Source organism: Micrasema longulum, unplaced genomic scaffold, assembly GCF_059751315.1.
Source record: "Micrasema longulum isolate JH-2025_06_02 unplaced genomic scaffold, ASM5975131v1 h1tg000340l, whole genome shotgun sequence".
Lineage (NCBI taxonomy): Eukaryota > Metazoa > Arthropoda > Insecta > Trichoptera > Brachycentridae > Micrasema > Micrasema longulum.
The window spans coordinates 1,034,407-1,051,762 of record NW_028277543.1 but is presented as its reverse complement, the minus strand read 5'-3'; the positions used below and the strand labels follow the sequence as shown (position 1 = coordinate 1,051,762).

General features: G+C 32.9%; 1 protein-coding gene across 1 annotated transcript in view; it reads left to right on the top strand.

Moving 5' to 3' along the window:
• Positions 1-17,087, top strand: part of gol (ring finger protein goliath) — a 180,913-nt gene extending 163,826 nt beyond the window's left edge. Inside the window, exons 6-12 of the mRNA XM_088225244.1 lie at positions 4,586-4,718; positions 8,058-8,175; positions 11,080-11,151; positions 12,150-12,232; positions 14,696-14,792; positions 15,503-15,592; positions 16,619-17,087. Coding sequence (XP_088081370.1) covers positions 4,586-4,718; positions 8,058-8,175; positions 11,080-11,151; positions 12,150-12,232; positions 14,696-14,792; positions 15,503-15,592; positions 16,619-16,894 — 869 coding nt within the window. The 3' untranslated portion in view covers positions 16,895-17,087. The remainder of the gene's footprint in view (positions 1-4,585; positions 4,719-8,057; positions 8,176-11,079; positions 11,152-12,149; positions 12,233-14,695; positions 14,793-15,502; positions 15,593-16,618) is intronic.
• Positions 17,088-17,356: the final 269 nt, after the last annotated feature.

Genomic DNA, 17,356 nt, shown 5'->3' with positions numbered 1-17,356 from the left:
TGAAAACATTTCTCCCCAATATCCATATTGATTTTGAAAACTAAAATAATCGTAAAAAACATAACCAATTTATATAGACCAATAGAACAAATTTCATAAACAGTGCACACATTTTACCTATTTGGCTTGATCCACTCATCGATCCGTGCGCAACCCACCTCCACTATCCATTTCTTAATAGCAATTTTATATTGTGAGAACTTACTGATTGTCCTTATGGATAATGGAAGTAGATTGTACACTTTAACCGAGTAGTAGGCCAATCCTTTTTGACCGAAAGTTGTATTTTTATTTTTATTCTTTTGCAGCATCAGGGTGGAGTATCTAGTGACTCTTGTATTTGTAACGGAAGGTAGAGAATAATGTTTACGTGCGTATAGTAACAAAGCTTTTACACGAGTTGTTTTATAGATTTTACATTAAGATTTTCAAATATACCGATCAATCCTACTTGGAAATAAATATCTTTACATAAACAATTACAGTCAAAAAAGGGGCAGTAGTTAGACTGTATCCGCTCAATCAAAAAAATATTCAAAAAATAATAAGAAAAACAAATATATCATTAAAAAAATAATGTACACATAAATCAAATTTAAACACATTTTTTATAGAACATTCATATATTATAAAAACTCTTGATTAAGAAGCCAATTTCTAATTGTTTTCTAATTACATATATTATTAAGTCTAAGGTCGAAATTCAATTAAAACTGTAAGGCACATTTTATTTTTATTTTTATTAAAACTAACGGCCATGGCCAATTTGAAGTTAAATTCAAAGTTATATAATAGAAAGAAAACATTGTTAATCGTCATGGTTAAACTCAATAAAAGTAATGTGTAGTAAAAAAATAATAAAAGATTTATAGTAAAACAGTGAAGTTTTTTTTTTTTTTTGTTTTATTCAGGAAACATACAGTACGGGGTCATAGTTTTATATTTTACACAGTTAGACTTAACTCTAATGGACCAGTGATGTTTTCATATTATATTATAATTATATCTAAGGTTATCAATGAACCACTTTTAATACAATAATAATAAGAACAAAAAAGAGAAGGAAAAAACATAAATGGAAGTTAACAATATTATGTATCTTTTTTGGGTGATACCGTGTATGTTGGATTTGATCCGACGTTTCGGCTACCATCGCAGGAGCCATCTTCAGGGAACACAGTTTTCCCTTTTATTTTTTAAAATTTGTTTTTTAAAATTTTTTTAAAAATTGTTGTTTAAAAATTAAAATCAAAGTAAAAAAAGTATTTAAAAGTTTGTAGTTAGCATTTACAAATGGAAATAAGATTAAAAATAAAGTTTTTTTTTGTAAAAGTAATTAAAAGGTAGAAATTAAAATAAAGAATGAAAAACATGCTCAGATGTAAAAAAAAACATTTTCGAAAAAGAAAAACATATATATACATACATATTTTAAGGGACTCAAAGAAACGATGAGAAGAATCTTTAAATGAAATATAAGACAATAAATTTATGTCAATTTAAAAAAACATCTTCAAAAATAAAAAAGTATAGAAAAGTAGTAAAAACGATATGTATTTTAGGTTTGTAAATATTATATAGGCACACATTATTAGGCGCACAAATTCAGCATAAATAAAAATAAATTGTCCTTTAAATGAGTATATTATACAAACAGACTGAATCTCCGGTTCATCGTTTATTGTTGCAAAGTCAGTTTGTCCGGACTTGGGTATCGCGCTGGGAGCTCCTCAGATGCGCGGACGCCTAGGTGGGTAAAATATGGTGTGACAGGCAACTGTTCCTGTAGGGTGCTCATTCAGTTGGGTCTGTGCTTCCTTTCGAGCGGAACGCACACGTTCTTTTGTTTTGTCCTCTCCTTACGGGGGTGGTATTCGGATCCTCTGCCTCTGACCACCCAGGGAGTCCTTCTTTATCCAAAGTCGTTTTCGTAATGTAAATATCCGTGTTTTTACTTATGTTTTGTGTAAGTTATGTTTGTTATGTTACTATAGTTTTAAGAAAATGTTTTTGTATATTTGGATACGTTTATTTATGTAAATTGTTTGTTAACATATTTTTTTTTGAATAAAAAAAAACAGAGTTATTGAGGGGATCCTGAGGGGTGGGGACGACGTGTTGGCCTCTGTCCATACGTCCTCCTCCCCCCTCCTTAATCTGCATAGAGTTTGTATTCCTTAGGAGTATTTATAATAACTTTCCTCTATGCGCAGCTGACAGAGAGTCCCTCAGGACTCACTACCCACTTCCTATGCAAAGCAGAATGAGCATGAACCTATCTAGGTAGCAAGTATGACTGCTTGTGTCCATAATCCAAGGTATTCCTTTTAGGGGTGTTAGGCCAGCTCATGATATTCAGTGGATTAAAAAGTTTTAAAAAAGTGCGATGATAACACGACACATACATAAAAAAAATTAACTTAGTTTGATAGTCTATTAACAAATAAAAAGGGCATTTAGTTTTTTTTTATTTTTTGCTGAATATTAACATCATTTAAACTTTTAATAATTCCAACTAAGATAATGCAAGAAAAGCGATTTGCGATAGAGTTGACAGAGAGAAATTGTGGAAGGTTTTATCGGAGTATGGAGTGAATGGTAACCTTACAAGGGCTATTGCGTCACTGTATAAGGACAGCACAGCATGTGTGAAGGTGAATGGGTCATACACATCGTGGTTAATAATTCCTAAAGGAGTCAAACAGGGATGTGTAATGTCACCATGGTTGGTCAACATATACATCAATAACTGTGTGAAAGAGCTGAAAGATTTAAGAATGGAAGCAAAAATGAGTGGTATATTTGTTAACTGTCTTCTGTATGCGGATGATGCCGTGCTTCTTGCTAGCAACAAGGAAGAACTGCAATTCGTGGTAACAAAAATCTACGATGTATGCAAGAAAAGCGATTTGCTTATGAATGTTCATAAATCGAAAGTGATGGTTTTTGAAAGGGATGAAAATATAACTAAATATGAGATCAGTGTGAACGGAGATATTCTGAATCAGGTAGAAAAATTTGTGTATCTGGGAAGTATGTTTACTGGGGATGGAAAGAGCGAGAGAGATATTGAAAGGAGGGTGAGTGCCGGAAACAGGGTGAACGGTGCACTGTAATATACTTTGGCAAACAAATGTTTATCGCAGGAGGCTAAACTAGCAGTTCACAACGGAGTTCTAGTACCAACTCTAATGTATGGGAGTGAAGTATGGAATTGGAAAAATTATGATGAAAGTAGGTTAAATGCTGTCGAAATGCGATCCCTCAGGCGAATGTGTGGTAAAACGATGTATGATAGGTGCACAAATGTCGAGATCCGTGAACTGTGCAAGGCTGAGATATGCATTATCGACAGAATCAAGAAAGGGGTGCTGCGTTGGTTTGGACATGTAGAGCGAATGGACAACGAAAGAACGGCTAAAAGGATCTACGATGCGAATGTTGATGGGTGCAGAAAACGAGGAAGGCCGAGAAAGACATGGTACGATCAAGTCCATCAAATACTTGAAGAGGGACATGTCAAAAGTAGGAATAATCGGCGTGCGTGCATGAGAAGATGTATGAATGTAGAGGAAGCGAGGTCTGTATGCAAAGATAGAGTAATATGGCGTTCTATCCTCTCTACCTACCCTTACGGGGAAACGGTGTGATGGTTAGTTTGTTTGAACTAAGATAACTACACGTCTGACTGATTAAGCAATTACTTAAATCAACAAAATCGAGGTTTCGTTGTTCCGTTTTCCACACCCCAAAACTCAACCGATTTTGTTTTTTTTTTTGAGAAAAAGTATCAGAACAAAATTTTCTGTGTCGCTACTTTTTCTTTTTTTCAAAATTATTTATCATATTTGTATACCGTCCATCCGAAGACTGCAGGTATAACGGGCACTTTTTTTATTTATGGGTGGTCCTAGCCCCATAATAAACCATTTTTCAAAAAAGCAAAATGGTAGAGACACGCTAATGGTAAATATTTATACTGCGCAAAATAATCACTGCTCTAGTGCCATAATCCAGGGAAAAAATACGGTAATACGTTTGTATGAAGAAAAGTTAGACCGCGCTTCTTCTGAACTCGTCAGAAATAATTTTGCAACTCACCTAAATATTTATTTTGATATTTTTATACAATGGAGCGTGATTTATGACTCACAGTCGCCTTTTTGTAGATTTTATGATACATCTATAAATTATACTCAGGGATTACCGATTACGCTGGGAAGTTGACATTTATCTTCAATTTTATCTACAAAGTAAAATTAAGTTTTCTATATGAAAAACAGAATATGCATGCAATTTTTTCTTCTTAACATGTTCAATTATAGGTTTCCGACGAAGATACTTGAAATGTTCATGCAAATATACTAATTCTCGTACACAAATATCGGTTTTTCTTTATAGACGGTCGATGATACTCTGTTAACTTCCCATTGTGATCAGGGCCCTGATCTCTTTTTTTCTTCAAAATTCTTTGAAAAGCATTTTGTAACGGTATGACTCAATTATTTTTGTTATATCTAGTGAACTCTGTATTGAGATATGATAAGTTTTCTGAAATGTATCTAATTAGCGATTTTTGTTCCAGGAAACATAAGTGCTGTGTTCACATTTAAACAGCGAGGAGAGGAGTTGGCCGACTTGCTAGATAAGAATATTGAAGTTATTCTCAACATTTCTGTTGGAACACACTGTGTTCGCTCTCCTAGTACCATGAACAAGTAAATACTTCCTAAACTAACTAATATATACCAATGTATTTTTTTAATGCATTTTGCAGTTATAGTTTAGGTTAGGTTAGGTAAAATGAAAAGATACTGTGGAATATTCTGCGTCCTGGCGGATTAACCCTTTACTTTGCAGAACAAAAATATTGTTTTTGTTTTAATCAAAGTTTATTATGAATTGTGAAAATGCGGTAAAGAATGAAAAATGTTGCAAAGCAGTTTTAACTGAATGCTGTTTTACTAGAGATCAAAGTCAGAATAGAGATGGGGCGAGACTGCTTTTTCAGGATGCGTGACCTTCTTTGCAGCAGAGACTTTAATTTAGACCTCCGAATGCGCATTGCTCGATGTTACGTCTTCTCAGTATTTTTTTACGGCGTTCAAACGTGGACACTCACCCAAAACACTTCAAAAAAGATCGAAGCGTTTGAAATGTGGTGCTACAGGGGGATATTAAAAATCTCCCGAAACGATGATGTTCTCCGACGGATGGAAAAAGATAAAGAGGTACTGAAGACCATAAAGAAAATAAAATTTGAGTACTTTGGGCATGTGATGAGAGGCGAAAAATAGAACGATTTATAAGTCATTCTACAGTGTAGGATTGAAGGAAGACGCAGTGCAGGTAGAAGGCGCATCTCTTGGCTTAAGAACTTGCGCGACTGGTTCTATTGCAGCACTCAGTCCTTGTTCAGGGCAGCTGCAAACAAAGTAAGAATCGCAACGATGATTTCCAACCTCCATTGGGGAGAGGAACCATAAGAAGAAGAAGCTGTTTTACTCGTGTACTAGTTCATGAAAAAATTAGATAATATTTATTTATTATATATACGGCCTAAAAAAATAGGGAAATATCACTTTTTTTTCATTTTTAAGGTAATAAAGGTCTATGAAATACTGTCCAGTAAAAAAATATTTATTTGTTACTTATTAGTTGCATAAAAAATATTTTAAAATTTGTAATTTTGAATTCCCGCCAAAACGGACATTCCATTGGCCACGCCCCTAATACGTCACGATTCATGTTTATTTGTTACTGACCATTTAAATTTGTCTAGAAAATTGTCACGAATGTTGTCGTCACAACTATTAAGGCCAAACATGTCGCGTTTTTCTAGTGACGTATTAAAAAAAAAAAACAAATTATGTATAAAAAAAATTCTCCACAAAATCCACATTGATTTTGGAAATACAATCAATTATTCTAAATCCATTTCATATAATTTTATCAGTATTCGTAGTATGTGATATTTCCCTATTACAACAGTTATATGAAAAAACATACGTACAAAAAACTTAACAAAAAGAACATAAACCTATGTAGCAAAGATAAACAAGGGCAATAAAATAATAGTATACATTATATTAAAAAACACGATCAATATGTAAGAACATATTACAACAGAGATGAAGAACATTTAAGAGAAGATAATATAGAAGTCTAGGCATCTACAGGGCTTATGACCTGTCAATGGCTGGTTTAAGTCCTTGTCTACAAAAATTTGGACAAACTCAAAATATTGTTGATAAATTACCTGGTCCATGAAGAAGTATAGAAATTGAAAAAATAACATTTTCAGGCGTTGCCTAGTATGTAGGTGAAATAATTCAATTAGATGAATCTCACCAGCATAAATAAAGGTTTCAGCTCTTTAACTTCACAAACATCAACAGATGGAAGAATTGAAGGAATATAGATGTTCAAATATAGACAGAATGGTGAATGTTACACAGTGTGTAAAGTGGCCACTTAAACCAGCCATTGACAGGTCATAAGCCCTGTAGATGCCTAGACTTCTATATTACCTTCTCTTAAATGTTTTTTTTTTTATTTAAAAGAAAAAAGACATATTTGCGTTCTTATGATTTACCCAAATATTTAATTTTGAGGGCCATTTTCAACGAGTTGTAAATAACTCACCATTAGAAAATGGAATCAAGTTGGGGTAGAGTGGGATTCGAACCACAGACCTTTGGTCCATGAGTCCGAGACACTAGCCACAGGACCACAACCCGATATGTTCTTCATCTCTGTTGTAATATGTTAATATAAACAGCTCCCAAGGAAGTTGAATCCAGTCCCTGTCTACAAAAATTTGGACAAACTCAAAATATTGTCAATATGTAAGACTTCTAGCCCTCCCATGCTAATCCATCTTCAGCCCACACTGTGTTAACGCTCTACGAAAAGACAGGATCCCAAAGAATACCAAGTTTTGTGACGAATTGATTAATCTACACATTCTGGACATATGTATCCTATAGTAGGGGTGGCCCACTAGATTATACTTGAGGACTACTTTTTACTGTCCAGTGTCCGCACAATCTACCAGTCATCATTTCCCTTTTCACACCCAGTGGTGCATAGGGCACTGCATTTGACCTCCAATTGCAGTGAATCTAGATCATTTAAAAATATTTTTATTACATAAAAGGTAAGGTGATCCATTTTACGTTTCCGTTGCCAGTTCAAGGACTACGAAATATCACTTAGTAAAAAATAAATGTTTCACATCGACTCTGGCAGGATTGGAACCTTGGAACTCAAGGAGCGGAAAACACTCGTCCAGCGTACCGTTATATTTCACACTCAGTAATGCATTTTTTTACTTTTAGTTCCATACATTTAATTAAAATATAAATTTTGTTACTCGTGCAATATAGCGAGATAGCTTATCAAAACTTCCTGTTTCTCTAATCTTATTATTTTTTCTTTGTCTTGTTGCGATTGACAGTCCTAATAGCTAGTGCTCCGCATTTTATAATGTTTGACAGCGCCCTCTGTTGGCCAGTCCAGCATTCTGTGGGATATTCAGTTAAAAATGTTTTGTATTTTACACCGCACCAGGCATGAGCCTCATATTGATAAGAACACAACAAGATTTGGGTATTCCAATATCAATTATGTTTTTACTATGTCCAAATATTAATAAACATGGGTGAATTTCGTCTCCTAAGAAGTTATCAAGATTGAATAAGTTATTTTACTACACAAAGTCAACAGATAGAAGAGTGGATTTTCAAAGATAGGCAGAATAGTGAATGTTACAGTCTGTTTATAAACATTACAACGCTGCAGGAATGGCAAGAAAGGGGTGACCCGATAGAGACATACAAGATACTCAACAGTCACTATAGCTGCCAAAATTTGGATACCATATTCAAGCTCAAACAAGACCCTCATCTTCAAGGCCAGTCTCAGGCTGGAGAAAACCAGATTCAATCTAAATTCACGAAAGCCTTTTCTGAGCGATAGGGTTAAATAAGCTGCCACTATATATATCAGCTTTAAGCTGCTCGCTAAAAAATTAATACAATAATTTGTATTTTCAGATCATCTGTGCTCTTCGTGTCCATTTCCTTCATCGTTCTGATGGTGATGTCCGTTTCTTGGCTCGTTTTCTACTACATCCAGAGGTTCCGCTACATACACGCCAAGGACAGACTTTCGGTGAGAAAACTTACATCAATTCAAGTTCACATAAAATGCAATTATCCCTTCAATATACAGGTTACTGAATATTCAAGCTGTTCCTTGAAAGGGGCTATACTAAAAGTCATGCACAGAAGAGTTTATGGGTTACATAGAAAAATTATTTATACTTAAAAGAAACAAAAAAACCAATGCATGTTAACAATGTTGCATACCACAAAATTCGGCTCTTCAGGCCTCTTCCGGGCCCTATTTAATCGGCCCTCCAGGCCTTGTTTCATCGGCCCTACGGGCCTCAGTTGATTAGGATCTTGGGCACATATAAATATCGCCTCTTAGGGACTCACAATTTATTTTTTGTTGATTGGGACAATCTAACTATAATAAAGAAGAATCTGTCACTCAAAATAATACCACTAAAACCATACAAAATATACAAATGTATTATCTACGTGAAAAGTTTTGTTAGTAAGCGATTAAAATTGAATAGTGAAAATATGGAATTGAAAATAATAACAGTCAGCTCTTGGGGGCTGTTACATGCTAGTGAATTCGGCTCTTCGGGCCTCTTTTAGTCAGCCCTATGGGCCCTTATGAATCCATTTTCTTGGCCTCATTATATCAGCCCTACAGGTCTTAGTTAATCGGTTCTTCGGACCTCAGTTAATTAGGATCTCGGATGCGCTGTATAAGTTATCCATAATACAAATTAAAATCAATATTCTTGAATCACTTTGTAAAGCTCCCCTGAGACCATATTAGAAAATGGCCCTATGTAAGTTATACATAATATTTGTGTTGTAAGTAGGGCTTCCATTCAATACTTGCTCGAAATTTGGAGTCTCGAGACTCTCAAGAAGAATCAAAATTTCGAGAAGTACGTTATAATGTGATTTATTATTATTAACAGTATGCACTATTTTTTCATAAGAATTATCTTTAGTATCAAATAGTCTCGAAAAGTCTTAAAATGCAAGACTTGGTCTCCGAGTCTTAGTCTCTTTATTCAATAAAATATACACACAAACTAATTATCAAAACATATTTTGTCCCGATAAACTATTCAATAATATAAAGTTTATATTTGAAGCACTAACTTTGTGGTTATTCATTATAATAAAATAAATAAAACAACTTTGTTTTTAACCACTAATTTATTTATTTTTTCCACCGACCGGTTTAAAAAAAACAATCTTTAAATAAAAAAATAATCTCTCAATTACTGAACAGTTCAGATTTGGATAAAAAGCTGATTTCTGATTTATGTAGATTTTGTAATATTTGTTTAGATCAAAACTTTTTTCAGTATAATAATGTTATTTATAGTCAAACACATGGTTTGCCGATGGGTCAACCGTCTAGCCTGTTATTTGCTGACATATTTATGAATGAACTGGAGAATGAAATATTTTTAAGTACATCATCACTTATCAAACGTATCAAATTATGGCGTCATTATGTGGACAATGTTTTTTGTTTATTTACAGGGTCGGATCGAGAACTTCAGACAATTCTTAATTTCCTAAATTTACTACGTAAAGAAATAAAATTTACTTTAGAAATAGAAAAAGAAAAAAAATTAAACTTTCTTGACTTGTCATTAACAATAAAAATATAAAAAAATATTTTGATATATACAGTAAACCAACATATACAGACACAATTATTCATAATTCTTTAAATCATCCAATTGCCCATAAACATTCCGCTTTCCATTCAATGATACATAGGTTAATTAACGTTCCACTAGATGATACTAATTTTAAAAAAGAACTCAATACAATAAAACAGATTGATAATAATATTGGGTATAATGAGAACTTATGTAATTGATAAAATATTAAATCAAAAATAAAAACGCAAACTTATAAATAAATATTTATATTCTACTCTCACAGTAAATAAAGCAAACCCACCTGAACAATAGAGGCAGATTCTTTTTTTAAATGACATTTTTTTTAAACAATTATCTAATTCCCTACCATCAAACATTAAACCGGCTTTCTACACAACTAATAATAAAGGAACATTGTTAAAAAATCACAAAGACAAAGTCCATAAATATAATAAATCTGGGTTATACCAATTAAATTGTAATGATTGCTATTCAATCTACATTGGAAAAACTAAAAGAAACTTTAATATTAGAGTAAAAGAACACTTAAGATGCTTACATAATAATAATTTTTCGGAATTCGTAAATCATCTGATAGAAAATAATCATAATTTCAATAAAGACACTGGATTAAAAGTACTTCATGTTGAAAATAAAATATTAAAATTAGACAATCCAGAAATCTTATAAATTAAAAAAGCAATCCATAATAAGAAAAAAATAATTAATAAACAATATTTCTTTTAGTCCTCTCCTGTCTAGCTTTGAAAATATTGATATCAAATTACCATCCTTGTAAGGAAAAAAGACTCCACGTGTAGTATTTAGTGAACATGATAAAAATAAAATAGGAATTAATACATTGGTTACGTAAACCTTGACGAAGAAGCTTGTTTGCTTTGAAACCCGTTGTGGAAATAAAATAGTAATATAAAATAAGTGGTTAAAAACAAAGTTGTTTTATTTATTTTATTCAATAATAGTTTGTCTTCAAGACTCAAATTTGTGTTGAGACTGAAAGTCTTAGTTATAAGTGATTAGGGCTATTTTTTTTAATGTCTGAGAATTAGAATAATGGCTAAAAATTATTGTATGAGAGTTCTAAATAGATTAATATTTCTTTGGTTTGTTTTACTACAAATATTTAATGGCCTTAAGGCATAGCGTGATTTCCATTACAGGAAATACTGCCTTATTCTTCATTTTACTGTTAATCAACAAATTAAATGATTCAGAATTTTTATACACAGGTGGTTTGTATTGTAATATAATATATCGTATTCATTAGATGAAGTGATTGATTTCAGAAACGTATGTGCTCAGCTGCCAAAAAAGCCCTCTCCAAGATACCTGTCAAGAATTTAAAAGTAGAAGACAAAGTATGTATTCTCTGATTATTCTTATTTTGTATTGTATTCAGTTATTTTGTATTGTATTCATTAACTGCTCATTAACATTGGAGGCACAACATTGATGAAGACACATTTGTGGTAATCTCTTATTCATAAAGGATGTCGCCGTCACCGTGACCTTTATTTTGATTTTTTTATCTCAAAATATGTGCTGATCCCATCCAAGGCTTGGATCACATTTGGTTCATGATTTAAATATGACATACATAACATTTTTTACATAATCTTATATGAGTTAGCCACGCACGAGGTCTGGGTTTATATTTTTAGACATATTTAAATGGACACATTAGGAGTGCAAAATAAATACTATTTTTATTCGTGCGTGATTGCCTTTTTTTCCCAACAGCCTTTCATCGTAATATAATGTAGCATGGCTCTAAGGAACTACTGCAAAAAAACTTTAGTTATGAATTAAGATGCAATATTTTGTAATGTATCAATGGTTGATTGATATTTTGCAAAAGCAAAGTTACCTTATAATTTGTCATTTAAACTCCTATTATTGGGGTTCAAACTGCTAGTAGGGTCGCGTGAGTCGCATCTTGCTGGAGGATGTGATTCTATAAAATGCTGCAAACGCCCAGTTCCATTCCACCGGCAACACTACTGACTAGTCCAACTCGTTAGCGTCCACGTCGCGAATCTCGGGCAGTGTAAACACACTCATAATGATGTGATCACAGGAGATAACGAGAGGATGAATGGCGAGTTTCTGGGAAGGTAACCGCGACAGAAAAATCCATCAGAGAAGGCAACAGGAAACCACTCTTGTCATCTTTTTCCAGGAATCACTATGGCGAGTATATCCAATAAGCAGTAGTCCTGGCTGCGGAATACAAGAGTAGCGCAGGACTGAGATGCTTTCGCTGTAGTGATCGCCAATGTCGGGGGGGACCTGACAAGGCACCGCAAGAAGAAGATTGAAATGACATAGTAATGATTTTTTTATTTTTTTACACCAGGAAATTGAAGGAGATGGTGAATGCTGTGCTGTTTGCATCGAACCATACAAAATTTCTGATGTTCTACGAGTTTTGCCTTGCAGGTGAGTTGTTATTTTACATTAATTAAATATTTGGGAATTATGATTGACAGCCATCTCAAATGGGAATCTCACATTTCTATGACTGTCAAAAAACTCCGAAAACTGATACATGTGTTCTACTCATTGAGAGGTGTTTTAGACTACGGAGCAGTTAAATCGGTATATTTTGCACTGTTCCAGTCGATTGCGTCATATGGAATAATTGGATGGGGTGGTTGTTCGGAGGTCATACTAAATCCATTGGTCATTCTCCAAAAAACAATATTGAAAATAATGCTAAAACTGCCATCTACTTACCCCTCTCATACTCTATTTGAAACAACAAATTTACTAACTATCAGACAACTTTATGTTAGAGAAGTCCTTACAAATTTCTGGTCTTCAATAAAAAATAGAACACAACAAAATATTAAAACAAGATATGCAATGAGCATAAACTTTGGGGTACCTCTAAGTAGAACTGCCTTTTTTCAGAGGCATTTTGCAGTATTGGGCCCTAGGTTTTTTAACATGTTGGACCCTGACATAAAGACGTCTGTCAGTTACAATGTTTATAAGAAGAAGGTGAGCAAGTGGATTAGGGGTAGACCTTTTTATATCCTGTAATTATTTTCATGACTAAAAATTGTGTTGCTTTTAATTGAAAAAAATCTCTTATTGTTTTTATGTATATTTCATTTTTACTTTTTATGTTTATTCATTTACATATGTTTTTTTCTTTCTTTTTAAAACTAGTATTTTAACCGTATCTTATTTAAAAAAAAATAAATTATAAATGGTATATTCTGTAATTTATTTTTGTTCTTCAATTTTTATTATTATCGGTATGTTTTCCAATTTATATTTTGTTTAATTTCTTAATTACTCATTTTATATATAATGTGTATTTGTGGTTCAATTTTTATTATTATCGGTATGTTTTATAATTTATAATAATTGTGTCTCATTTATTTACTATTAATGGCATATTTTCTAATCTATTTTTATGATTCAATTTTTATTATTATTACTTGCATGTTTTCTAATTTAAATTTATATTGATTTTTAATAATGTTATTATTATTCTTTGAATTTATTAAGCATCATTTAATGAAATAAAAAATAAAAAAAAAACACATGAATAAAATAAGGTCCTTCCTAAACACAGGAATTTCCTAGCTAGTCGGGACCTGAAACAAATAAACTATGTACATTTTAAAACTGTGAAATGCTAAATAAATAAATAAATAAATAAATAAATAAATTAACTATTAAAACATATTTTGATGGTGTGATGATTTTGTAAGTGCTTAAACGATCAATGCTGAACAATAATGCTCTCAATATTTTTTTTATTTTTTTTAAATTGCTAATGGCACTTCAGGGGGCGATTACAAACGCTATATTCATCTATGGATCGAGAAATTATACTTAACCTTTTTATTATCTCCATCTACCAAAGTATTACAAAGCCGGCTCTACTGACATCTCGATAAATGTTTTCAGGAAGATATGGCTATTGATGAAAAAAAAAATGGTTATATTTATTTTTCGTAATAGTAACATTTCTTCCGAAGCGTTACCATTGCAACTTACGGCGCATGTGCATTAAGCCATCTCGAACTTTAAATGATCTTATTTATTGTGTATGCAGATATTTGGTAGAATTCCATATTAAAATTTGATAAGGTATCCAAAAGTAAAATCATCACCTAATTTTTGATTTAAGGTAATTTATAAACAAATAGGTTTATTTCATTTTTATATATCTTAAGCTTTTTAATCTTTATTCTATATTGAATATGTTCTGTAACATGAATTATACAAATAAAACTATTATTTTATTGGTTGGTTGGAAGAAATTGTTATTTGGCAATAAGCCCGCCAATGTACAAATAACATAATGTACAAAAAGTAAAATAAAATAAAATAGATGGGTGCTATCACTACTGTTTCTACTGTGAAACTTTTCTCCGCTTTCAATATCAAATTGAAATTTAACTATTTTTCTTTCCTATTTTTAATATTCTTCTTTGATAAAAAGTAGCCACCTCAAGACGATTTAAAAATGAAATAAATCGCAATGAAAGCAAAAAATGCTCGCTTGAACATAATTTTTGCCACTTCCAGTGTATAAATAAGTGTACCGTGGGGTATGGGTCCCCTCGATAGCTATCGATGTACCTACCTCAAAACTCGAAGATACAGGGTCGATAGTGTATCTTTGTAATCGCTCGGGAGAGTTTATCTTCAACTTTACCATAGAAGGTATGGCTTCCGTATCGTCTAATTGAAATCATCAGGAACCAAATACTTCTCGTATTTAAAAATAAAAATTGAAGTTTATGTTTACAATTTTTTATTTTGTTGAATGAGTTGCATTGATTTTTGAATGACAAGTTTTAAATTTTTATTGACATATATGAAAATAAATATCTCTGATACATATTCCCGTAAAATGTACTATTTTTTATTTATTTTCAGACATGACTTCCACAAGTCGTGCATCGACCCATGGTTGCTCGATCAAAGAACATGCCCTATGTGTAAAATGGACATTCTGAAGTACTACGGCTTTGTGGTGAGTTATAAATACAACAATTATGAGTGTTACTTAAACATTATCAACATTCTACATGCTTTACATGTTGAAATACTCAGCTTTTGATAGTATCAAAATATGATAAGACATAAATTACCCAGCCTAAAACTAATGACAGATAAAATTCAACGACAAAATCTATGGCTTTTCTGCTTGTTTGACCTTGGTGTAGGTTGAGGAGCAAGATACAAACCACTTTTTTTTGGATGCCCAATAAACTATTGTTATCCTGAATTCCTTTCAGACCTCTCCAATATGAACATTCCAATCACTACCAATATCATAACTCTTCTGTTCTAACCCAATAAATTTACCCAGCATATAAAATTGTGTGTAATATTTTGTAAATAATGGAATTAAGTAAAGTTGTAAATATATTGTAGATAGTGTAGGTAATATTAGATTCCAACATACCAACTTGCTTGTATATATAACTTACTAACATAAAAATGTGTAAATATGAAAGAAAAACAAACATGACACTGGCTAGAACTCCCAGTGGTTAGGTGGAAAAAGCCATTAAAAAAAGAAGAAGAGTTTGGTGTAAAAAAGATTGCCAGTCAAAAGGCATTTGAGTGACATGATGTATAAAGTTTGAACAGCACATTCTCGATATGTGATTTGAAATAAATGCCCGGACTATTTAATATGCTGTTGTAATATCCTTGCAATTTTTTATTTATTTTTAGTTTACTGGTAGTCAGGAGAGCATCCTACAACTGGACGCTGAAGAGGGGGACCGAAGGGCTGCTGGAGGAATCAGTCCATTGCCAAGACAGGTAATTATTTTGATTTATCTATGATCAATTCACTGAAAAATGTTTTTTTTTATAGACCATCTCATTTTTTTGGCCTTTTAACCCTTCCTTCTTTTACCCTGCTAGGTCCTACTGCTTAAGAGACGTCATTTTGCTCTTTTGCATAGAACAAAAGCGTTGCAAAACAAATATACTGTTTTATAGAAATTCTGTATCCTAACTCATATACTGGAAACATAGAATTATAATATACCAGAAGGTGCGTAGAACCAAGTTTGTATACATCCTATTGTGTCCAAAAGTTCCCCTTCTACCCAACATCCCGCCTGCGCGCATGCGTGAAGTGGTCCCGTAATGTTGCCAGACCATATACATAATTGAGATAACCAGAGAGGTTAGAAGTAAAGTAGGATACTTATTTTTCATTCCAATTTTTTTTTAAATACAATGAAAAAATATATAGTATATCAACAATGAGCAACATTATTTGAAAATGAGTGGGTGGTAAGGTGGAATGTCAGAAATAATCAATTTAAAAATACTTCTTTAGATTTCTATAATTGACTTGTTTTATCTATGGTTAGTTTGATTTGATTTTTGTTTTGGTTTTGTAGTAGGATTTTGAATTTGTCAACAGAATTCAAATGCCTTTATTTACCAAAATAACATTACAAATAACGAAACATTTAAGGCGTTATATTAGGACAAAATATCCAGCGAGGAATCCTTGAGGAATGGTTTGACATTATTAAGGTATAATACTCTACAATAGCAAGGGTATTAGCCTCTAAAACATAGTTTCGCAGAATAACGATGCGGCGTCACCATGGACTAACGGATTGCCATATTTTTTCATACCGATAGTTGGCGAACCGGTAATTGATACAAGCTACTTCTGTCCCGAAAAAAATTATCAGCCCATGGGGAAAATTCTTATTGCTAAGCGAAAGAACTCATTAATAACCTAACTTATATCTCTCTAATACCACGTGTGCGAAGCCGTGGGTAAAAGCTATCTTTAATAAATGAATACATTTTGTTTTACAGGCAAGTCGTTCAAGTTCATACGACATTCCGAACAGTGCGAGAAGTAGTCGCGCGTCGTCCCCCGACGAGATGACCCCTTCCCTCCCCGCCAACTCTCTCCCTCCGAGCAGCTACTCCAAGTTCCCCGTCCAGGGAAGCCCCAGCGACTCCCCAACCCTCGACAAGAGGAGCCTCCCATCAGTCCACTCCACGCCCAGCTGCAGCCGACAGCAGCCGGTAGACACCACTGTCTCCGACCTCCGCACCAGCGACAGCCTCCCCAAGAGCGACGTATGATCAGTGTTTGTCTGCATTCACAGGGGCATGTCGTCGTGAATGAACGAACTGTTAATTGCATTTTAAACAATCTTTCCGCTGTGTGTAAATCATACTCAGTCTTTGTTCGGTGCATATATCGGTGTTGAATTGTAAATATTATTCTAGTGGCATTGATATATAAAAAAATAAAAGCGTGTGTTGATAACAAAAATGACAAAATCTAAAATAATTTAAATGTCAATACATTTGATTAACAGAGAGGGAAAACATTTTTGAGAAGGTTTTTAAAAAAGATGATTGGCTGGTTTAAATATTTATTAACCTGACAAAACTAATGGCATTTCAAATGACGAGTAATCCTTCAATTTTACATCTAATGGATTTTCATTGTGATAAAACGGGGAATCTGTGAATTGGCGAAAAGTCATGTGACATCAATGTAATTTATGCACTTTTTTTTAATGAGACCATAGATATATA